The following is a 25255-nucleotide window of genomic DNA, read 5'->3' as shown; positions in this document are numbered from 1 at the left end:
ATGGTTTGCCTCCCTCTCTGTTTTTATCTTATTTTTTTCTTCCCTTCTCTTATGTTCATCTGTTTTGTTTCTTAAATTCCACAGATGAGTGAAATCATATGATATCTGTCTTCCTCTGACTGACTTATTTTGAGTTTTGATCACTCTTAAAGTTCTTAGACACTACTTGTTCTCCAGAAGGCTGGGACCCTTGCACGATGTCATCTACTGTGCTACCCACAGCCCGTCCCCCCGGGGCTTTGCATCACTTAACTTCTCAAGTTCGGTAGATTTAAAGCAGAATTTTAACATTCTTAAAATGTGCACTTTTCAGGGGATGATTTACTATGTACATATCCTCATGTGAAGATTATCTGAAGTAACACATTCTTAAATTTGCAAACTGTTCTCTTTTCTCTTTCTCTTCTGTTTTTATTCAGAGATTTTGGTTTCCTTTTGACCAATTCTTAAAACACAAAGGGGGCAAGGCTGGGAGGGATGCTTTTCAGATTTGTCATCAAATTCTCTCTGCTGGGTCTTCTCAGCCTCCGGTAGATGTTCAGGATGAAGTCCACGGCCTCAGTTCGTTCAGTCTCGGTGTGTGTTCAGCAGGGAGAACGCCAAGGCTGGTGCTGGCCTATTGAGGTCCCACTGGAGGCCACGATAGGCCCCTCCCATCAGGGCACAGCTTTGCTTTTGAACTCTGTTCGACCTTATTTTCTGAAAATTCCATTCAATCCATTTTTGTAGGCTGATTAAAGTACAGGCCTTTGTATTTAGTACAGAGTGATTTCTGTAACCATAACCATAAGCTAGTCTTTTACTTAGGAACCAATATTTGAGAGTTAGCTTGGTATCTGTGTCTCAAGACACAGAGATCCCGAGAAAAAGGGTGCAGGTTGTGGGAAAATGTGAACACTGCATTTAAGGCAAGAATAAATCAGTTAGAAAAGAGATATAGTGAGACAACTGCCTTTAGCGGATGCAGAACACAGAGGGGTATTACAGATAAACCAAAAACTAAGCATGTGAGAAAATACGAATATTGTAAAACGAGTAGGTGCTTTGTTACAGGACGTGTGGTCTGTTTTACAGGTGATAATGCCATGCTGTCTGGCACAGGGATCGGTCATCACTACCACTTTACAAATGGGACAAGGGAAGAGCTAAGAAATTAAAAGACTTTTCTGTAACTGGCTTCTTAACCATTTCTCTGATGTGTAGATGCTTTTTATTCCCCTGCTCTGTTCACAGACACAAGGAGTATAGCCAACTCTCGGTGTCTCAGTCAAGGGTCACGCTTCCTGCAACTCCCACACTTCGGGACCATAATTCCCCTCCATGACCAATACCCTCAGTTTCTGCAACTTGATTCTAAAATAGCCAGCTGACCCAACCATTCAACCCAGCAAATATACCTACGGTTGCTTAACAGAAATGAATAAGCAAGTCGGTCCGAGGAGGAACGTTATGAAGATACAGATCAGTATTTTTCGTTTAACCTTGAAAGGGAATTTTACTATATTTGGAGGTCACAAGCGAAGCGTATTTCCCCAAACAAAGGTTCTGGTGCGTTGGAGAGGGAAGAAATAATTTGCCACATCACATTCTGGTACACTGGAAGACTAATTTGCTTTGTAAATCCACCATACGTTTTTTGCTGAATTGAATTGAAGGAGCTTTGAAAAGATGCTTATTTTCCATTTTTTAGCATCAGTAGAGAGTCTAACATGAATTGAACTGAAAATATCTTGTGGCTTTTGTGGCTGTTGTTCTTATAAATAATGTGTACGTAAATCTATTCCATCTTGATGTCTAACGGTGGATAACTCTAAAAGAGTTAATATCAATGTTAACTTCTCTGTTCCTTATTCTCAAGTCTCAAAGAGGTCAAATAGTCAAATATCCCTTTGAATTTAAATCATCCCAGACCATTTAAGGCAGTTACTATCTAGTAGCTCAAAGAGTAGGTAAGATTATCCCGTACAGGTAAAATTTTTATAAAGTTAAGATTCCTCTGCATTTTTTCCTTAGTTTTGCAAATGTTATAAATTCACATCTTGTGTCCCCTACCTGGGAGAATATTCCAAAGAAAATATCCCATGTATCTTCAGCCTTACCATCTTCTGTTTGGAGATAATATGTTATTTAAAGCTAAATGTTCCCCACTTTATTCTAGAGGTTGAACATGGAGAACTCTTGTCCTGGAAATGGACAAGACAGGTGTAGTTTGTGAAATGGGTCAAAGAATGTAGAGTTCAGAGAGGCTACCATATTTGGACCTACGATATATTAATATTTCAGGTCATTAAAATTCATTGGACACTGTTCCCTCCTCTCTACATTTGAAATGGGTTGTGTTGGGGAATGTTATTCTGGGTGGGGCCAGGCAGGAAATAAGGTTGGGAGGAAGCTATAAACATCCAATTCACGGTGACGGGGCAACCAGATACTTTTGCTTATTCCAGCGGCTCCATGACTAGCGAGAAGCTGCTGCTGATTCATCTGAGGCAGCAAAAAACATTCAAAGAAAGACAGAAAAAAACTGACCGAAGTATCAGTTTTACAAGACATATAGGTTGAAGGGGATCAAAGTATTTATTCATTGCCTGTAGGGTAGGAGGTTGTACTATGTCATAGAAGCTTAATATTGTTTCCTGGCTGAGGTTGGGCCTAACTGTTAAGAGCCGAAGGGGGCTTTGGATCCATATGGTAGAAATCCCATTTTACGGATGAGGAAAATAGGGGCCAAAGAAGTACTGTGACCTGCGGACGAGCCACGTATAGAACGTGGGCCTCCAGACATCTACTATATCAAACGCTAAACCAGAAAGCCCATGTCAGAAGAAGCAGTGGCAAATGCTACATGGGAACACTGAAGAAGATTTTCTATTTACACCTTGTCCCTACCCGAGGAGAATCCGAGTAGGTAGATCATGCCTCACTACCCTGCTACGCGGCCACTCCACGTGAACGTCTCCTGAACTCTTTCGCAGCTCGTTTCCAAACCCTCTGACAATATCCCTCTTTTTGTGGTCAGTTTTCTTGCAGCCCCTCCTGGCAGGTATCACCTTGAAATTCTGTCCACGGCTTTCTGGTCGATGCCTTAATTAAATTACCTGCAGTATATATTTCTCTTTACCCCCAGCTCAACACAATAGGGGTAATGCTCACGTCTACTATTCCCAGCTCTGGCCTGGCTCCGGTCTCAGATTTCCAGCAGCAGAACAGGACGTATCTTTTTGGATACCGTGGCATTGCCGGGCCAAAATGAATCTTACTGCTTCCTACAGATGAGCCCCTCTTCTTAGCTAACCATTCCGTGCCTGAAGTACTGTTATTTTATTCTCATCGATCTAGTTCTGGATTTCAATGTCTCCAATTAGGACTGTAGCTATAGCATCCTAACTGGTTTTCCTGTTTTTAGTGACCAAATGAGTCTACCCTATGCACTGACAGCCAAGGTCTGCTCCAAAGGGAGGGCTCCAATTCTGTTATTGATCAAAACTCGTCAGTGGTTTCCCACGCCCTGCCAAATAAAATCCGAGCTTCTTGACGCGGGCTTTAAGGGACTCATGTGTTGGGTCATCATTCGATCAATATTGAGTGCCAACTGGATGGTGCAGACAGGCCAGCTTGACAAGACACAACCCTTACCCAAATGAACTCCCTCCTCTAGTTGAGGGATGCAGAACAGAAAGCAATCCTATAAAACATGGTGTGTGTGTGTGTGTGTGTGTGTGTGTGTGTGTGTGTGTGTGTCAGGAGCCATGACAGAATTAGGGTATGCTCTGCGACATAAGAGGAACAGCACCTAGCCCAGACTGAGGTGGGAAGAGGTGGAGGAAAAGGAAGGCAGGCAGGGCACAATCAGGGAAGCAGGGATGTGAAGCAGGGAAAGCTTTCCCGGAGAAGGTCAGCAGAACTTCTAATAGGAAAAGGCATTCGGCCAAGTGGGGAAGGGGTGATGAGTGACGACGAACACTGTTTCAGGCAGGATGGAATCTGTGTGGCCTTATGTCTGAACCCCATCGGCACATGAACTGGCCTACGGCTCCTCCTTAACACCTTTCCTTACCTCTACCTTAGGTTCCTTTCCAAGCTTTCAAAGTCCCGGCTCCATTACCATACCCTTGAGCTGCATTTGACAATCCAGCCAGAAATTGCCTCTGCGATGCCTGAACCTCCTTAGCCCGCACTTCTGTAACTCTAGCATGGAGGTGCTCAGAGAATACGCATGGAATGAATTTCTACTGCCACCGACCTGGGGTCTAAGCACCTCAGGCCCAGCGAGTGCACTGGCTTTATCCGGTCTCCTACCTCCCGCCTCTTCCATTCATCAGATGGGCTACTTCACGTCATCCAGATACATTAAGATAGTGCTGCCCCAGTTACCTGGAATGTTCTTCTCTCCCCACCTTCTCCGTTCTATCCATCCTTCGTGTTCCAAATCAACTCCCTTCCTTCTCTCCTAAGCCCCATCCTGCTCTGCCCTTTCCTTTCTCCAGCTTCCTTTTGCCTCTAGGTTCAATGCAATCCTATCCAGCAGGACAGTGGGAGCCTGTCTATATTCCACATGGCCCACTCTGGCAAAGACCTGACAAAATGGCAGGGGACTACTGGTAGGCTTTTGCCTATCCTGGCTTCCAGTTTTGAGCAGAGAGAACCCACTTTCTAAGTAAAGCGGAGAGAGACCTCTAGGGAGAAAAAGAAATCAGCAACGAAAAGGAGTACCTGAGATATGATGGTTGGGGGGGATTTACAGACTCAGGGAGTCTTAGCCCCGGCTAAGGGCTAAGTCAAATCCAGTCAAAACATATCACTGTGTTTTCCCTCGTTTGCCTGACACGAGTGGTTTTTCTGGAACACACTAAAGAGTTAAAAGTTCTTTTCCTCCAGAGAGGTAGCTTTGCTCCTTTGAGTATACCTTTGAGGTTCCACTGGAACAGAAAAGGTAAGTATTTTTGCATTAAAAGGGACTATTTAGGGGTGCCTGGGTGGCTCAGTCGATTGGGCATCCGGCCTCGGCTCCGGTCATGATCTCGTGGTCCGTGGGTTCAAGCCCTGCGTTGGGTTCTGTGCTGACAGCTCAGAGCCTGGAGCCTGCTTCAGATTCTGTGTCCCCCACCCCCCTCCCCTGCTCACGCTCCGTCTCTCTCTCTCTCAAAAATAAATAAATATTAAGAAAAAGGGGACTATTTAGTTTCCTTTTAGGCTAGCTTTATTTATTTATATAGTTGTTTTAGTTTTCTTACCCTGAGACTACAGAAAGAATCAATGATTTGAGACAAAACTTTTCAGGTATGGCTGGGTCCATTCCTTTGTAAGACGTTAAAAATGATCTGTTTTTCAGAGATGTGAACTTTCGAGTTTCAATAACTTCTATACTTCTCAGGGAAACTTCCCTTTATCATTTCCTCATATAAACGGTTTGCAGCGATTGGGAAAAGCGGGGGAGATACTGTTCTATATCCTTACCTCACGCCCTGTGATGGGGATGTTTCCTCACGACAGTTAGTTTACTAACTTCTGGCAGGCCTCCAGGAGTAAGTAAGGGTTAACTATGGAGTAAATAAGGGAACTATGCCAAGACCTTACACAGGATCTCTGCCCTTTGTCAAGACAAAGAGAGTCTCCACCAGACAAGGTATATCAAAGTTGGCCACAAAGAGGCTTGAGACAAGGAGCGCCTGTTGGTACCTGAATAACTAGCCCCTCAAAAGGCAAAAGTTCCCCATTTCACATACGGGGTTCCCAAATAACTATCTCCTAAGTATCCATAAAGTTTAAGAAGTGAAATTAGAAAGTTCATTTGAAGTCTTACACCTATGTCAGAAATACATTTTGTAGGTACAAACGCTCTTTGCTGAATCAAATCTTCCTATGCGGTCTTCGGAGCCCTTATGTTGACAAAACTGCCCGGTTAGAGGAGCCTGGGAAATCTTCCACTTGCCCTTTTCAGGATTTCTATAAGCTACAGGATGCCATACTTCAAAAAATTCAGTACTCTTGGGGCACCAGGGTGGCTCAGTCGGTTAAGCGTCCGACTCTCGATTTCAAGCTCAGGTCACGATCTCACGGTTTGTGGGTTCGAGCCCCGCATCGGGCTCTGAGCTGACAGTGCAGAGCCCGCTTGAGATTCTCTCTCTCTGCCCCTCCCTTGCTTGCGCTCGCGCGCACTCTCTCTCTGTCCCTCTCTCAAGATAAAGAAATAAGCTTAAAAAAGAAAAATCAGTACTTCCAAAGGAAATCACCCAAAGCCCTTTATTTCTACACTTGCCGTGGCTCCTAGGACCTCCACCTCTTCCCATCCTTATCTTCTGTTTCCCTCACGTCTTCTTCCCTTTCTACTCCATCTACCTGAGCAAGGGCTCACGCCCCTTCTTCCTGTGTCTTTGGTTTTAACTGAGCAGTTCACCACCTACACTCACTCTCAAGCATCACTTTCAAAAGTTTCCAGAATCAGGAGCAAGGCAGAGTCAAAGGGCCGGAACGCATTTTCTCCTTGATTTGGTGGCACAACTAGACCCCTTAAGCTCCTTAAGGACCCTGTGGGTCCTTCTCCCGACCTTCAAAGTTTCCCCTCGATCTGGAAATTCTTCCTCTTTTCCCCTCCAGTGGACTTAGTCAGCAAAATCTTTCCTCTATGAAGCTAGGTCACGGTCTTTGTGCTCACGGTGACCTACCGTGGGGATTTCTTGGGCGTGATGGGTGGTGGCAAAGACCAAGCAATGACTAACAGATTTTCCAAGCCGAACACGTGTCAGGAGTCCAGACTCTCACCTGAATGAGGAGATCGATAGCGAAAGTCCTCTTTGGTCAGCAGCAGGAGCGCTTTGCCGTTCATTTCAAACGTGTTGCTGTCAATTGGCCTTAAAGAAAATTCGTTTTCAGCCCACTTGAGCCACTGGGCTACGTCATCCCTGCTCCAGTAAATTGGCTGCAAGCCTGTTGGAGAGAGAGCGAGGCAGAAAGAGAGAGAGAGAGAGGGAGGAAAAAAAAAAAAGGTCTTGTCAGTTAGACAGTTGGAATAAAGGAAAAGCTTTCTGAATGGTTAATAAAATGGAGTCTCCAGGTCTGAAGAGCTCTTATGTTCAACTCTGAATCCCAAGGCAAAGCTCAAGATTTGTAAGTGCCCAAGTGTGGTATCGGATGAACTATTTATTCAGAGGCAACATGAGAAGAACGATCCTTTTTTAGTCTTTGATGGACCCTAGGCCTTGCTGGCCTGCCCTTCCCTGCCCAGGTCCAGGGGCTGCCTTGATTCAGGTATGCCCCAAAGCTGAAGCTCCACGGTGGCCTGAAACACCCAAGGAACTCAGAGTCATGACAAATGCCAATGTGCTTCGGAGGGGACCTTAGAATTAGAGCTGATCTGATTGCCACCCAGTGTCCTTTTGTTTTTTTTTATTAAAAAAAAAATTTTTTTTAACGTTTATTTATTTTGAGACAGAGAGAGACAGAGCGTGAGCCAGGGAGGGGCAGAGAGAGGGAGACACAGAATCGGAAACAGGCTCCAGGCTCTGAGCTGTCAGCCCAGAGCCCGAGGCGGGGCTCGAACTCACGGACCGAGAGATCATGACCTGAGCCTAAGTCGGACGCTTAACCGACCGAGCCACCCAGGCGCCCCCTCAGTGTCCTTTTGAAGTGAGAACGTTCCAGAGTCGGGCCTGACCTTTGAGAGCTGCCAAATAATAAAGTGTTCCGTGAAATTTCTTCCAGGAAGAGCAATTCACTCAGCCTCTGGGAAACTATCAGGCTAGCCTCTGGGAATGAGAGGGCAAAGCAAGGATAAAAGGTCTTTTGCCTTTTTATTCTACTTTTTGATGTTAGAACTTTCTGCCGGGGGTGGTATTGGGCTCTGAGTGGGACCAGAAGTGGGCCAAAGGGAGGGCTGTAGCTTAGGTGGAGAGGAGAAATCAGGCTGGGCTTTTCTGGAAGTCTGACTGTGAATCTATATTTTTATTTTATTTTGCTGTTGTGGGACATCTTTGGCATATCATTCAAGTGGTTTAGAACAGTGGTTCTCAAAGTGTGATCTGGGGACCCCTCAGGGTTCCCAAGCACTTTTCAGAGTGTCAATGAAGTCAAACCTCTTTTCATAGCAATATTAAGAGGTTATCTACTATTTCAGCCTCATTCGTTCATGAGTATACAGTGGGATTTTCTCGAAGCTACACAACGTGTGATATTGCAGCAGGCATGAGAATCCAGCCATCTTCTATGAAGCCAGACATTAGAGACTTGCAAAAATGTAAGACAATGCCACTTCTCTCACTACTTTCTGGAAGATATATTCCTAAATATATATTTATGCTAACATCAGCTTAGCTTATTACTTTTCAGTAAGTTAAGTGTTTTTGAAATTCTCAGTTTTAGTTTCCAATATGGTAAATATAGACAGGATCCACATGAGCGAAGCTCTTTGGGGTCTTCAATAATTCTTAACAACTGAAAGCAGTCCTGAGACCAAAATGAGAACTGAGGGATTGGAAGGAGCTACGTGCCCAACAGAGCTTCATTCTCCAAAACTGCACCGTGTGAATTAATGGTTCAAATACAATGGAGTCAGGGTTTGCCAAGAAGAGCTTCAGTCTCTCCAGGAAGTTACTTAAACTTCCTAAGGAGACTCCATGAGTGTGCTCGAAAAGGGCCCTTCAGTTTGATCCTGGAAAGAGTCACCTTTTCATCCTTCAATCAAGCATAACAAAGAACTGTCTGGTCTACTTGTGTATGCTGTTTCTCCTTCCTCGTGGATCAGGGAAGGAATAGCTCAGTTCCCTTGGAGAAGGTCCAGAGCCTCTGGGCATGACTATTGGCTCCGTCTTCCAGGTGGCTCCTTTGCAAAGTCTAGTTCTGAAGAATGGTAGCTGGCTTCCTTGAACTCTGGGGAAGTCCTTTCTCAAGCAGTCTCTCATGTAGGACACCAAGAAAGAAGTACGGGCACTGGCAGAATTAGAGATGGGCGTCCAAGAGCTTTTTTTCCCTTCGGTTTTAAGTTTTACAATTTTATGTGGCAAAAGGAAGTGGCATCATGAAATCATAATGTGTAGTATGGGGCGCCTGGGTGGCTCAGTCGGTGAAGCGTCCAACTTCGGCCCAGGTCATGATCTCCCGGCTGGTGGGTTCGAGCTCCGCGTTGGGCTCTGCGCTGACAGCTCAGAGCCTGGAGCCTGCTTCTGATTCTGCGTCTCCCTCTCTTGCTCTGCCCCTCCCCTGTTCATGCTGTCTCTCTCTCAAGAATAAATAATAAAAAAAAAAAAATAAAAAAAAATAATGTATAGTATGCTACTGCTCTATGATCCTGAGAATAAAACACAGCCACTAAAGAATTTAAGGTTTTGTTTTTGGCTCTTAACTCTACCCAGAAGTAATGCCTATCAAAAACAGTCCTTGGATACAGAAGGTGCCCCCCCCTCCCGTCTTTCCAACGACCTTGACAAAACACATATCTGGAATCACAGTGAAATGGCAGTGGGCGTGAGGACGGCTTAGCAAAATCTCAACTTTTGAACCGGTAAAAAAACCTTAATGTTTACTTCCTATCGTCAGCGGTGTCGCCTTTGAACAGAAACAGCACAGCGATCAGTCATCTGTTATTGGGAATTTTTCCCCTTCCTCTCTTTCACAGGAGCAGCACGGGCACAGCCAGGCCCGGCGGGGGGCGGGGGGGGGTGCAAATAGGGGGCTCCAGTCAAGCTTGGCCTAGGAAAGAGCCTGGCGGTAGATGGGCCACGGAGCAGAAGACAGTCAGAAACAGGAAAAACGATGCGGTAGCTTATTGGAAGTGCGCGCGCCAAGGCAAATACAGAACCGAATCCCACTGGGGAGGGGAAATGAGAGTGAAACGCTGAAGTGTCTGCAGAGGAGTCACTGAACCGGAGGGAGGTGGGGGGAATGGGGGTGGGGGGACACAAGTAGTAATTTGAGGTTCTTTATATTCTATGGAAGAAAATACTCATGAGTAATCTTTTCCCTAAATACAAGAGGAGTCACACACTCCAACCAGCCCTTCTGGTGAAAGGCAACAGTTTCTCTTTTCACTTCCCATTAATCTCTCCCACAGCCCCGGTCCCCCGAAGCAAGCACAGTTACCGCGGAAACCCCCTCGTGGGGAACCGGCATGAAGGCCCTGGGCTGTGTGCAAAAGGGACCCATCAGGTCACTGTCAGTCCAGGGAATACCAGGCGATCCTAGCAGTTTTACAGAAGTGACACTGACAGACCCAGCTACCTGCTTGAGGCCCCCGAGGAAACCGGTCAGGGTGTAAGGACAAGGTGGACACATAGACCAAGCTGGAGAGAGGCTTGATAAACTTCGGTGTTCAAAGTCAAGTCCTGCTTTTTCTTTTTTCATTCTCTAGAGTAACTGGGAAAAAAGAAGCCCCCTTTCCTCCAACCTAACAGCCCTACAGCCTGGGAGTTACAGTGTCTAAATGGAATAGAGCCTTGGACCCAGAGGCAACTCTGTCTAATCAGGACCATTTAATTTACTTAACAGTCATCTATTAGGCACGTCTATCATCTCGCACTATTGTAAGCACTTTGTAAATATTAGCTCATTTAATTGCATGCTCACAGCAAAACCATGACATAGGGGTTCAGATCGGGGAACTCGGGCTCAGTGCACTTAAGGGATGTGCCCAAGGTCCTACGGCCATGGAAACAAGAGGGGCCGAGAGGGGCAGATTTGAACCCAGGCAGTCTGGCTTCAGGGTGTGTGTTCTTATCCATCACAGTACACTTACGCATGCAGTTCCCACCCAGAGTCAGAATTCGGATTGATTTTCAGCGTCTATTAGGGATGCAGAAAAGACTGGGTGAATTGAATCCTCCCCATCCAAGACTTTGATCGTTGGAGGCTTTCTCAAGTTATCAACAGACTAAAAATAGAGCCAAAAAATCTGTATATCCTTGGAGAAGTAGATTTATAAATGGGAAGAGGAGGGAGGTGTAGGTGGCGCTCCGCTTTGAACACATCCAGGAATAAAGTGCCGCCCTCGCTGGCTACTTGCCCGCGGGCACTCAATGCTCATAGGCACTGGTCTTGAGACGTCATGTGGCTCACAGCTGCTAATGTAACAGAAGCCGTATGGGCGAGATGAGGGAGAACGTATAACGCAGAACCGTCCTCACAGTTATCTCTTGCAACTTTAACTCAACAAAATCGAATAATATAGCAGTTAATGATGAGTGAAAGGAAGAGAGACCATTTTTCTGCGCCTATGTTCTACTACTCCCCGTGCACATAATAAGCCTACTAAGACCTGCATTAAAAAAAAAAAAAAGTTGGATTTATTTTTGAGAGAGAGAGTGTGAGCAGGAAAGGGGCGGGGAGAGAGGGGGACAGAGGATCCAAAGAGGGCTCTACGCTGACAGCAGCGAGCCTGATGCGGGGCTCGAACTCACAAACTGTGAGATGATGACCTGAGCAAAGTCGGACGCTCAACTGACTGAGCCACCCAGGCGCCCCAAGACCTGCCATTTTTTAAAAATTTTTTTTTTAATGTTTATTTATTTTTGAGACAGAGAGAGACAGAACATGAATGGGGGAGGGGCAGAGAGAGAGGGAGACACAGAATCGGAAGCAGGCTGCAGGCTCTGAGCCATCAGCCCAGAGTCCTACGCGGGGCTCGAACTCACGAACCGTGAGATCATGACCTGAGCTGAAGTCGGACGCTCAACTGACTGAGCCACCCAGGCGCCCCAAGACCTGCCATTTTTAACGTCAATTCACTTCAGAGTATATTTGAGAAGCATTTTATACAGAAGAGATGAACCGCTATTATTAAGAAAATTCCTAAGCATTCCACTGCAGTTTTTTTTCCCCAAGTGGGTCAAGTGAAGTTCTTGGTGTCGTACCCTTCAACGCCCTGAATTTCCTTCTAATATTTCTTCAAGTCCACGTTCAAGGGGGCAGCGACTTTCACCAGCACATTGTTAAGCCTCATTTCAAGGTCTCTCAGCTAATGTTTAAATGAACGATGAAAAGTGGGCTAGGAGTCAGGAGCCCGGATTTTACCACCAGAACTGCCATTAGCTAACAGGTGATTTGGGGCATTTTCTCCCGGGCTCGACAACTTCATTCTGTAAAATGAGGCGCCTAGACGATGGGGTCTCTATTCCTTTCCGGGTCACACACTGGGAACATAGTCCCGCTTCATCTGAATCCTAAAAACCCAATCATATAAACAGCCAGGACCTTTTTACCACCAAACTACCACCTGCTCACAACGATGACCCCAAGATTTTGTAACTTCCTGAATGACCTTCTGGGTCTTGGAAAACAGATTACATTATTTTAAATAGAGGGCAGTGCCTAAGAGTGTTTTATCATATTCCAATTCTTGGAAAAGCTATAAGCCGGCCAAGGCAATAATACACATAACATTCTGACAAGGTGCTTTCACATGTATGACCTCATGTAATTCTCACAAAAGCTCTGTGAAATCCGTCTTGCTCCCATTTCAGTTTTAACAGATGAGGAGGAGAACAGGGGGCTCGGAGTCAGGAGATGATTGTACCGGCTCGAACAATACTCAGTTCAGGCTCTGGTGCTACAAAATACAGTCATCAAAAACATCCTTTGTCCCAACCTTGCCGTGTACACGGGATTTTGATACAGACGCTATGGCTTATGGGATAGACTGGTAAAAGAGAAGACGACACCCCAGAGATGATCTAGTCCAACTCCCACCCATCTCACTCACGGGGAAACTGAAGCTGGGAAAAGTTAAGAGGCTGCACCGCGAGCGAGCCGCCCCACGTTCCCTGCTTCCAGCATCTCATGCTGTGTCGTAACTCGATTCAATGACACAGAACAATTCTGTAAACCCCCGACATGAATGAGGAAAATGATCACTTCCTTGCTTAGTCATCCTGACTTCAGATTAAACGTCCTTAATTGGTCCAAACGTAATTTCTCAATTGCAGTTTTTAGACCCTCCCCAACCCACCTGCCTCCTCCAGAGATCATATTTAGCTCCCATGCCTAAACATCATACCAGGAGCAGGGCCAGAACTTTCTTCCTCTGGACAATAGACTTCTATTGTTCATAGTCGCTAAGTTATTGGGCATTTAGACTGAATATTTTCTGCAAAGATTCTTATTCTCATTTTATAGACGAGCAAAAAATGTAGCACGCATAATGGGACATGGTGGCACTTGGATCCAAACCCAGGTGGTCTGGTTCCACAGTTCCCAACTCTGTTTTTTTATTTCAGTTTTATTCATTTATCTTGAGGGAGAGAGAAAACACGAGTGGAGGAGGGGCAGAGAGAAGAGAGAGAATCCCAAGCAGGCTCCGCACTGTCAGCACAAAGCCTGATGCGAGGCTCGAACCCAGGAACCCATGAGATCATGACCTGAGCCGAACTCAGACGCTCAAGTGGCTGAGCCACCGGGCGCCCCCAACAGTCCCAACTCTTAAAACCCTGCCATACTGCTTCTCGAGAACCTCATAATGACAGCAAATACTTACAAGAACTTACTGTGTCCCAGGTACTGTCCCCAGTGCTCTCTGTACAGAACTCATATAATCCCCACAACAATACTGTATGACAGAAACCATCACCATCCCTCCTTAGAGAAGAAAACTGGAGCACAGGGAAGTTAAGTGACCCGGCCAAAGTCACACAGCTAGGATAACGGACAAGCCAGCCGGCTTGGCCCAAAGTCTGTATTATTAACCACCTATACGTCTCTGTCTAGGCTTATCTGGTGTTTTGGCAGAACATCAAATTGAATTCGTGACCGAAAAAAGAGAGGGAGAAGGGCGTCAATGGCCGTATGAATCGTCACAGTGGATACGCACGCAGGCACCGAGCGCCAGCACTGAAACTATTCCCCAGCTGTGTGACCTCAGGCAAGTTACTCGACCTCTCTGTGTCTCACTTGACTCAAATGAAAAAAAGGGGACAGTCTGCAAGCTGTGAGTAAGTACCAGTGGATCACAGACGATGTGCTTATCAAATGTGAAGATGCCATAAAGCTAGTATACAGTAAGATTATGTAAGTGGTAACAATAAAACACGCAGAGGACAGTATGTGGAACGTAGCAAGCATTTAATAAGTATTAGCTACTGTTACTACGGTTACGATTTTCAGTTGCCCTACCCTGCACACACAGAGCTGGTGTTTGGAACCCAACTGGAGGAATGTACTTGAATCAATATTAGATTTCATCTTGTTATTTTTTTTGCCATCATTCCCAGCCTGCTGCAGTCTTTCCGGATTTGGTTCTATTTCTAGTAACAACCACGCTTTACAGCTTCATGTCTTCTGTGGCTTTGATAAGCATCTGTCACCGCAACAGGCTCCTGACAAAATGCGGATTAGGTGAGGGCTGAGGTGGGAGCACTCTGGTGATGTAACAGTCACCTCCTTCTGGACGGATGCTGATCAAGTTATCAGCTCCTTTGGGGTGCAAGGGTTCAATGATCAGTCCATTTAAATACTCTGGTAGCCGACTATAGTTTTCAAGCTCAGCCAAAACGGCACCCGTCTAAAATTCAATGAAATGCTTTCTTCGTGTCCGTGAATAAGTAACCACGACCTTATCGAAGAGGATAGAGGAAGCAGAGAAGGAGCAAATGCTGGGCTCTGAAGGGACAACTTTTTCCTATGTGCTCACAACATCTGCGTTTCAAACCCTGTCCCGAATTCCACCTGGAGGTTAGATCACGCCAGCTGTTTTTAGTCTGTACGGACACTCTCTTCTCCTTTTCGATTGTGAATATCAGGTAAACGGTGGCTCACAGTCTTTCTTTCAGTCCCTCTTCCATTCCCTACAACCCTCAGGGATCGCTGTCAGTGGCCTAACTCTCACCCTTGTAAGTTCTGTATTCTCATTTGTCATATGGGCCAAGAGCAGTGAATTTATTTAGAACGACTTAGACTCGTTTTTACATCAATTCTCCCATGAGGCTTTAATTCCCTTATGCCGATGTTTGTACTACCTGTTTCGGTCTGACAACCATCCTCCCTGATGGCAGAGAGGGAAGAAAGAGAGAAGTTGCACGGTTTTCTCTTTGCCACTTGTTCATGTCACTCTATCCAACCAAATCAGCATGCTGATACCATGCTTATTCTTATTTATTTATTTATTTTCAAATTATATTTTAATGTTTTATATTTGAGAGAGAGAGAGAGAGACAGAGTGCGAGCAGGAGAGGGGCACAGAGATAGAGACAGAATCTGAAGCAGGCTCCAGGCTCTGAGCTGCCAGCACAGAGCCTGATGCGGGGCTCGAACTCACGAACACTGAGATCACGACCGGAGCCGAAGTCGGACACTCAACCGACTGAGCGACCCAGGAGCCCCAACAATCAGGTAATTCTTATAAAGAGTATCTATTCGTATGAAAAAAAATGCCAAATAGCATATGTACGTCGGTATGATAATCCCAAGCAATGCACAGAATAACATTACCATGAAACATAAAAATATTAATGGCAACTGTCACTCAGGAGAATTACAGGTGATGCTTACCATCTCCTTTTTTTTTTAACGTTTATTATTTTAATTTATTTTTGAGAGAGAGTGTGAGCAGGGGAAGGGGCAGAGAGAGAGGGAGGCAGAGAATCAAAAGCGGGCTCTGAACTGTCAGCACGGAGCCCGATGCGGGGCTCAAACTCAGGAACCACGAGATCATGACCTGAGCCACAGTTGGACACTTAACCGACCGAGCCAGCCAGGTGCCTCTCCTTTCCATTTTTTATTTCCCACTTCTCTCTATTCAGCATGCATTACCTTTATATTTTAAAAAGCCCATGTAAAATTTGAGCTCCTCAGAGAATGTCCCCAATACAGCCTCATCAGCTTCCCCAGTTACCCTCCTGCCCACTCGTCTCAGCGAGCGCCCTGCGCGCGTGATCTGCCTTCGGAAGTTCATTTTCTTTTCTTTTTTTTTTTTTGGAAGTTCATTTTCAAAAGCGCTCTGACTCTTCTGACTTGTGCATGAGCACTGTGGACCGTGGGACCACAGGCACTTCTCCTCTAAACTTCTGAAAGCACAACTGACCATGTCTTTCATTTCTCTTTCCCAATTGTAAGATGATGTATTCTCACCAGCGCGTCCCTGTATCATTTCTACTCTGCCGACCGATGCCTCCTTGTTTGTCAGACCCGAGTCCAAATTTGCAGGGCCCCTCATTGTTCCTTCTAAGAGATGAAACTGCTAACTGCGAGGAGCGTCTGTTAAGAGTCAAAACGTGCAAGCACGGAGCTGACACAGGTTTCTCAGCGCTTCTCCCGTCACGCCTGGCACACGGCGGTCCCCCCGTGATGCCAGACTGCACCAAGATCCCCGGTCCGCCACCGGGCCAGCGCTGCAGCCTGTGACTGTCACCCCTCTCCCAGCCAATGCCATGCTCATCGGGTAGGATGCTTCAGATCTGGGTGGTACTTTACTAATACCACATGCTGCTGCGCCCGGATCAGCCCCACAACTGTTCTGTGAGGGAGCTAAGGCTGGTGCAACTGTCCTTGCTGAAGGAACGGAAGCTCAGAGAGGTAAAGGGACTGTCCCAAGGTCACAATGCACCTGGGACCAGAACCGCAGCCCCAGGTCAGTCTAGTGAACTTTGGCCGGGTCAAAGGATGCAATGGATATAAAAGTGTCCCCGGTACTCTGAAACGCATGGTGACGACGCAAGGGAATTAGGAGTAATAAACCATGAACTCAACTTCTCATGGCAGGTCTGGTTTAGCTGTGGATCCAGAAGTCTGAGCAGACCCCAGAGACCCCCTGTGCCTTCTGCAAAGGGGGTCGCGGTGGGCAGGCTTTACCTTAGGATAACTAAACCCTCCAAAGTCAAACCGAGTATCATCGGAGACCTCCAAGCTGCTTCCCAGCACACCTTCCGGGAGCATCCCCCCCACAGCCAGTCCTCCAGTCTCCACCCTGGGCCTGGTCTCCGAGGTAACTCCCACAAGCCAGGTATTCCCATTTCTCTGGGTCTGCCTCTGACCTTGGATTTGCTATTTGATCAAAACTGCTTCCAGCACACAAATTCTGTCACTAGGAAATTAGAAGTTCCAAAACATTTCCTATTTTTGTCCTCAAGGTTAGCCTGTTTCTCGGCACTCGGCTCCCAAGTAGAGGTTAGAAGGGTCCACCTACATCTTTTGGCCCAGATCCCCAAAGCAAGAAGACTATATGTTCAAGTTCAGATCCAGAGTCCTATTCGATTCCCTCAAAAAATTTCTTCGTGTAGGGGCGCCCGGGTAGCTCAGGTGGTTAAGCGTCCGACTTCGGCTCAGTTCATGATCTCGCGGTTTGTGAGTTCAAGCCCCACGTCCGGCTCTGTGCTGACAGCTCGGAGCCTGGAGTCTGCTTCGGATTCTGTGCCTTCTTCTCTCGCTGCCCCTCCCCTACTCATGCTCTGTCTCTCTCTCTCAAAAACAAACACTAAAAAAAAAATCAAAAGAAAAATTTTTTTCTTATAGACTTCACTTTGTGGATTTTTCTGGCTTTCACTCAGTTTTATCCACAAAAGGGTTTTTAGCAGCAAACCTGTTGACAGCAAAGCTGGCCCAGCGCCTGCCACTCACCCTCGCAAACATGACATAAGAGTCCTTCCCATTTCCGCTTTGGGGCAGCAAGCCCAATGTGGTGAGAGGCATGTGATATTTTAGATAAAAACTTTGGTTTTGGACTCAGTCCTGAGTTCAAATACTGGTCTTACCGCCTAGTGGGCTCAGTGCTTTGGGGCAAGTTACAGCTCTGAACCTCAGTTTCCCCAGCAGTAAAATGAGGCCAAGAATAGCACTTATCTCCTTGGGCAAATTTAAGTATGACATGAGGTAACCCTTATAAAGACTTCCCACCACGTCTGGTACACGGGAAGTGCACAGTGCGCTTTGGGGGACTGGGTAGGACAGAGGCTGGACGGCAGATTGACCGTACTTTGCCACATATCTCCAGGAGAATGGAATCCTTCCTGCAGCTCCCTGGGGCCTCAGGAACTTGAGCAGGGGTTCTCGCAGGCTGTGAAGGCTCTGTCAGGAGCTTTGGGGCCCGCACAGGGCTTTGAGGAGGGGGCCGGCATCATCAGTGTGCTTGCAGGTTGGGAAAATGCCTCAGGAGGCGATGGAGAGAAAGGATGGGAGCAGATGAGAGGCTGGAGGAAGAAAGGTCAGATTTGGAGCCCATTTGGGTCCTGGACTAGGGTGAGGCAACTGAAATGCTCACTTCGGGTGGAAATTGTTTACATTTTCACGATGAACAAAACAGCAACATTTTGACTGAAGCCATATTGAGAAGAGAAATGATGAGGGTGTAGCAGTGCCAATGGAGAGGGGTTCTTAAGTTTCGGAGACAATGGACCCCTCTGAGAATTCAGGGAGACCCACGGACCCTCTTGCCGAATGCATAGGCACACGCACACGCACACAAATATTTGGCTCTAATTTCAAAGTTTACAGACCTTGTCTATAAATGTCTATGTAGCGACCCCTGGACAATCAGGCTAGTAATTTTGAGCCTCACGTATGCAAATGGGCCTGCCGACAGGTACTCGCAATTTTGGTAAGCAGCAATTTAGGCGCGAGAAGAGAAGACACACATTCGTCTGTCCTGGTATTTTGGGGAGGAAAAGAGAAGAGAGGCAGGAGGGGTGCCCTTGTCGCACTGAGAAGCGTGGGGGGGGGCAGCAATGAAATGACGCAGGGCAACTGTGGGGGTCACTTCTTTATGAAATGCACACACCTGACCTTAAATATGGAATGTCCCTTCCTCGGGTATTTTAGGAATCGTAGCTAACACACGGCAAGTTTGTATTCAGACTGGTGAAGGTTAAGCACTGCAAATTATTTTAATTTATGAACAGTGAGGCAGCTGGGATAGGAGAGATACCACTGAAGGAGAGATGTGATTGAACTTCTAAAGGAAAGAGGCAAGTAAGGGCAGCATGTCTCCTACCACAGGGCAGAAAGAAATTCTTTCTATTATTATTATGATTATTATTTTAAGCTTATTTATTTGGGGGGGGGCACAGAGAAAGTTGTAAGCCTAAGCAGCTGTTCACTGTCAGCTCAGAGCCTGGTGAGGGGCTCGAAATCATGAACCGCGAGATCCTGACCTGAGCTGAAATCAAGAGCCAGCCGCTTAACTGACTGAGCCACTCGGGTGCCCCTAGAAAACACTTTATTTTCAATTTTATTGACATCTATGCACACAAAGAAGTCCATTTTGAAGAGGAAAAAAATGTCGGAAAATAGATATTAAAAGTTGAAATGCTCCTTAAATAGATTAGGGGGCAGACTGGGAAATTGCCAGGAAAAGCAGGCGCAAGAAGATTTTCTAATCGTCAGTGGAAACACAGGGGTGCGGAGAAAAGAGGGATCCCTTTGGCTCTGCATGATCCACAAAACACAGAAGATCTACTACGGGTGTCTGAATAAAGAAGAACGAATATCCTTTTCTCCCCCTCTGGCTCTTTTAAACCACACAGGATCGTCTCTTGTGCGGGCCACAGTCCACAGAACATTCCTTTGCGAAGCATAACAAGGGCTGAACTCATTCTCATTCTGGACAGGGCCTGATCTGCCCAGTCACTGGCATGGGAGAGGCTTTCCTTTGTGTGGTTCAGCTGCGCCTGGTCCCTTCCCTCCAGGGTTCTCTTTATTCCAGGCAAACTTAAACAAGCGGGCTGCCTTTTCTCAGGATGGAGACAGTCCCTATTATCACTGAGTCCTGTGGGGTGAACAGGAGGCTGGGGTGGGGATGGGGGGGGGGGGAGCAGAGAGGGAGGGGCTGGCGAAAGGGAGCCTGACAGAAGTGTTTAACTTTTACAATGTTAACTCCGCAGGCCTTGGAAGACACAACCACGGCCCAAAAGGCAGATGTGACCAGGGTTCAAGCAACCTACCACCCTTACAAAACGATGCTTTTCTGGAAAATATCTTCTTTTAAGGAGAATTCTCCCTCTCCCTCCCCCTTTCTTCCATCACCTCCTTCCCTGACTCTTAGGAGAGGGATTCCGAGCATTTCCAAGGCCCCATCGGTTGCCTTTTGGTGCCCAATCATCGCTCCTTCTCCAGGCTGCCTGAGCTGAAGCTGAATCAGCATTAGGAGGGGCAAACGGGGCAACAGAGGCCGGGTGAAACCATTTCAACAGATTTGTGGACGCCTCATGAAACGAAACAAAAAATCAGACTTGTAAAAGCAGCTTCTACTTAAAGATAACTAGCATTTGTGTGTGTGTGTGTGTGTGTGTGTGTGTGTGTGTGTGTGTCTTCTCTGCCTCGTCGCTTCTGTGTGGAGGAAATTCACAGGCAAATGGCTTTTGTAGATTTAGCCACTAAAAAAGTTGTAATCTTTCTTTCTCACCAGTTAAACTCCCTGGTATCTGAGTTGCGAAGGTTACTAATCCCCTGGTTTCAGGGCCTAAGACGGTTGCTGGGGAGTCAGGAAGACGAAAAAAACAAAAACAAAAACCAACAAACAACAACAAAAAAACAAAGCAAAAGCAACCCATGCCGCCTTCCAGAACCGCAGAAACATTCCGTGGCCAAAGGGAGACTCTCTCTTGCTGCCAAGTATCCTTCTCTTTGGCTCTGTTGTCTAGTCTGCAGTTTTATTCACTCCTTTGGATGGAGGCACGAAGACGTCTGTGGAAGGGGAGGATGGTAGAGGAAATACACTAAATCAATATAATCCGTTCACACCTTAGCTTTGCTAGGCAGTCAGATGAGCGTGTCAGAGGAAGGAGTGAGAGGACCCTCAAGTTTGAAGGATAGTGGGGGTCTGAAGCAGCCAGGAGGCAGAATGTTATAGGCGCCTGAGGGAAGGAAATTTTGTTCACTTTTACCTACAGATGTTTCTGACGTATGATTCTTTTTTTTTTTTTTTTTAATGTTCATGTAGTTGAGAGAGAGAGAGAGAGTGCACCTGAGCATGGGAGGGGCAGAGACAGAGGGAGACAGAGAATCCCAAGCAGGCTCTGTGTCATCAGAGCGGAGCCCCGGGCAGGGCTTGAACTCACAAACCGTGAGATCATGACCTGAGCGGAGAGCAAGAGTCAGACGCGTAACTGACTCAGCCACCCAGGCACCCCCCGTACGACTCCTTCAAAGGAGCTTTTACTTCTGCACTGGGAACGGTGTGAGTGTTTATAATACAGACGTTGAGTGCCCTGAGTTCTGGAGACAGACAGGGCTATGTCTGTTTTTTAACTTTGACTCAAGAGTCTGCAAAACAGCTGCCCATCACTGACAGCCCAAGGAAAGTTCATTCACACAGCGCACAAACGCTTCCCCGAGGCCGGGGCAGAGTGTGAGCCAGGTGAGGCCTCCAGGTGGTCGGCAGGCTGACCTCCCTATTGTCCTGCTATTTATAAAGCATGCCGTCTACTTTGGTTTCTTGGCAAGAACTGCTAATCTGCTGGAAACATGAAATTTTGCCTTTAGCAACTTGATTATAAAATAAAAATCAAATCCTGTTTCCGTCACCTACTAGCACAGCAGCTGTAGGGGGTTCAATGGTGGCCCCTGCCCCCAAAAGATATGTCCATGTCATAATCCCTGGAACCTGTCAATGTGACCTTATTTATTTATTTATTAAAAAAAAAGATCTTTGCAGATGTAATTGAGGTCGAAATCTCGAGATGAGATCATCCTGGATTATTCAGGCGGGACCTATATCTAATGACAAGTGTCCTTATGAAGGAACACAGGGGAGGGACAGAAGAACAAAAGAGGGCCATGTGAAGACAGGCAGAGACCGGAATTATGCAAACCTCTGGTTTCCCTCCTGACAGGCTTCTATTATCCACATACTGAAATTCCCCTGCCTCTCTCCAATAGTTGTCACTTTCTCTTGAATCTTCAAAAGTCGCTTACTTCGCTTTCATTTCAAACAATTTCCAGTGTTTCACCTTCTGTTTCTCTTCAACATGGCCGTTTATGATATATTCATCTTGAATTCCTACTAGTTTGCTCTTCATTTCTGAAATGATTTTTCTTTCATTTTTAAATGTTTCCTGAGTTCTGGCATCTTAGTTCTAAGTTTTCCTAATTCTGGTTTATGTTGTCTACCCCCGCCCCTCCATATTCAATAGCATTTTCTTAATGAATTTTAGCTCATCTGGATGGCAGGTTACAGTTGTTGAATGGTTCCATAGCCATGTCTTTAGGACACTCGTTAGGAGTGCTATTCTGCTTCTTACTTTCTTTTATCTTCTAAAAACTTTGTATGGGACTTGACCTCACTACTTTCCTATTGCGCGGTTTCATGTGAAATTGATTTTCCTGAACTTTTAGAACAAGGCGTGTTCCAACTTTACAAAGCTCTCTCTTCTATTGTGTTGACGGGAGTGCTCGAATATATGGCAGCTTGCTGGTTGAAATTTCCTCCTTCTGTTTCCTTTCGGGGACCTTTCTTCCTTAGTCTCTGTTGTTCCTCTCCTATTCAACTTGCTTTCACTCTGGCAGCCTCTCAGTGTGGGGTCTTCCTGGAAGAAGGACCTGGCTGGGAAGTTCCCAAGATCACAGCTAGAGCGCTCCAGACCCTTTAGACCTTGCCCCGTGTGCACTGGCTGCCTTTGGAAGCAACGAGAAGATTGTCACTTTCAGCTGCCCCTCTCAAACGGAGCCTCCGCAACGGCCGGTGAGCTCCTCTCGGCTGCTCTGGGCTTTTCCATCAAAAGCCCCACTGGATCTTGGGGCTAGCTTGTCAGCAGTTTTGCTCTTGTCCACGGGCTCTGGCCACGCGACCGTGTTGTGGGTTCGGAGAGACGTTGAAACCGACACGGCTGGAGTGCCATCGTCCCAGACTCTGTCCCAGAATACTTCCGGTTTGCAAGGGCAGCACGCCCCTGGTATCGCGTAAAAGAGAGCACCAACATTCTTATGTCTCTGGATGAACTCTTGCTGGGGTTTGTGGCAGTAAGTCAAAGAAGTGTGATCCTTACTCTGAGAGGTCTCTGGCCACCCGAAGGGAGTCACAGCCCACGAGAAAGCGGAGACCCAGCATCCGGAAGGGAAGACATGATCAAATGGCTATAGCCTTGATGGGCATCAGATGCCAAGGGAGGGAATACACGGCTTCTTTCATGGAAAGGACTAAAGGACTATTCTAGTGAAGATAAAATCCTCCAAATGGAAGGAATGGATGGTGGAGATGAAAGTGACAGCAGTGACAGCGGCAGAAAGACCCCCAACCTTCTGCCGTCCTTCCCACTTCCCATCCCAAGAAGGCAAGACTGACAGATGTCAGAATTTTATTTTATTTTTAAAAATTTTTTTTTCAACGTTTTTTATTTATTTTTGGGACAGAGAGAGACAGAGCATGAACGGGGGAGGGGCAGAGAGAGAGGGAGACACAGAATCGGAAACAGGCCCCAGGCTCCGAGCCATCAGTCCAGAGCCTGACGCGGGGCTCGAACTCACGGACCGCGAGATTGTGACCTGGCTGAAGTCGGACACTTAACCGACTGCGCCACCCAGGTGCCCCAGATGTCAGAATTTTAAAGACTTCACGAAAATTCGACTGACTCAGCCTTTGGCTGGACACCTCAGTCCTCGTAGATCAGGGGGGCGGTCTCCTCCAGTGAGTGCCCTTCATGCTCAGGGACCAACCACAGCTCAGAGAAACAGGGAGTTACGTGTTAGCCACAGATTTCCCCATGCGAGCCCTAGGAGGAGCGAGTCAGCCGTTCATTCCAGAAAGAGCCCCACACAGCAAGGCCGCGGGCAGCTGGGCAGGTGCGGCTGGGCTTGCTGTCCACTCTAACTTGACTTTCCTGCTTTGAAAAGCCTCCTTTCTCTGTCGGGTTGGGTCTGTTTGGAAGGCCCGACCCGTCCCTGACGCCCTGGTCTCATCAAAGGATGCGGCCACATAATGATCATTTTTTCAAGTGGCTTTTTTAATGCAGCCTTTGGAAACTTTGCAAGAAATGTATCGATTTGAAATACTCAAGCTGAATTATTGAGCTTTGGCGAAGGGAAATAAATCTTTCCCACTCTCCATGCCTGTTGCCAAGTGCAGCTTCCAGGAAGCAATGACTGTCCTTTCTGGAATCGAAGCAAAAACTCAAAACATTCTATCACCTTCCCTCTACTTCACCCCTCCCCCTGTCTTCACTGGCAATTCACTGACAAAAGCACTTTACATTCATTGCTCATTTGCCTGAATAGGCATCCGAATTAGCAATGCCCAAATTAGTAATGCCTGGCTGAGGCAGCTTCCTAAATAATGAGGCCGGATCGCTTTGGCAGACCCGGAGGCCCGCGGAAAGCAAGCCTGCAACACGTCATTAGGTGAAACACTCTTCCGGTTTTATAACCAAAACTTCCCCTACAGACCTGGATGTGTCAGGTAGAGGGTATATGTTCACTGATGCCAGAGGTTAGCAAGACCGGGAGCCAGGGCTGGGGTAGGAAGGTGGGGAGAGTGCACGGGAAAGGGGCCCCTGTGCCGGAGTGTTCTAACGCACATGCCAGCATGAACACAGAAACTTCCTGACATCTGCCGTTTCTTTCATTTCAGTCTGGGGTGATCATCTCACCTGGCCGTGTTCCAGGGGAATTCCCATCATTACCACCAAAGCACAGCTTGGTCTCATTGTGCTAAGTGCTCATCCGTCCATCTCTCCATCCACGCACCCATCCGTCTAGCCGATTAGGCACCCCCTACAGACTGCATCTTGTACAAGGTGCAAGGTCCATCAAGGTGAGGGACACAAGGCTTTAAAATCTCGGGGCGGGGTGGAAGCAGGGAATGTAAGAGACGGTTGGCAGGCCAGTGCATTAGTGCAGGGCCAGGGAAGAACTGAAGGGTGGGGAAGGGAACTGAAGGGAACTGAAGGGAAGCTTTCCTGGCAGAGGGAACAGCAGGTACAAAGGCCGGGACCTATGAGAGAGCCAAAGCAGTTTGGGCAACGGAGGAGTTTCGCCAGGACAAAACGCAGAAATGCATGCGAACCTGCATTTATGTGAGGGGAGGGAGCAAGAAAGCAAGAGCTCCACGGTGATGCTGAAGAGGCACGTGAGACCTGATCTGTCCCAAACGGCCCTCCTGCCGTCACCTGCCCAACTGCTGTTCGAAGTCCTTCCCGTCCCAGAGAACGCCAAATCCATCCTTCCAGATGTCAGGGCCCCAACGCCTTGCAGCCATCCAATCCACAGGTGAATGCTGTTGGCTCTGCCTTCAAAATGCATCCAGAATCTGACCACTGCCACCACCTCTGCTGCTACCAGCTTCGTCCCAGCCACCATCATCTCCCACCTGGACTTCTGGCCCTGCTCCCCGACTGGTCCCCCAGCTTCCTCCTTT

General features: G+C 47.0%; 1 protein-coding gene across 5 annotated transcripts in view; it reads right to left on the bottom strand.

Moving 5' to 3' along the window:
- ETV6 (ETS variant transcription factor 6) overlaps window positions 1-25255 on the bottom strand; it is a 251169-nt gene that overhangs the window by 45663 nt on the left and 180251 nt on the right. For all 5 annotated transcript variants that reach the window (XM_042991764.1, XM_007076316.3, XM_007076315.3 and 2 more), the window contains one exon: window positions 6763-6927. In XM_042991764.1, the coding sequence (XP_042847698.1) occupies window positions 6763-6927 (165 nt within the window). The remainder of the gene's footprint in view (window positions 1-6762; window positions 6928-25255) is intronic.

The sequence above is a fragment of the Panthera tigris genome, chromosome B4 (genome assembly GCF_018350195.1).
Source record: "Panthera tigris isolate Pti1 chromosome B4, P.tigris_Pti1_mat1.1, whole genome shotgun sequence".
Classification (NCBI taxonomy): Eukaryota; Metazoa; Chordata; class Mammalia; order Carnivora; family Felidae; genus Panthera; species Panthera tigris.
The sequence above is the reverse complement of the archived record's forward strand: the minus strand, read 5'-3'. Positions and strand labels throughout refer to the sequence as shown.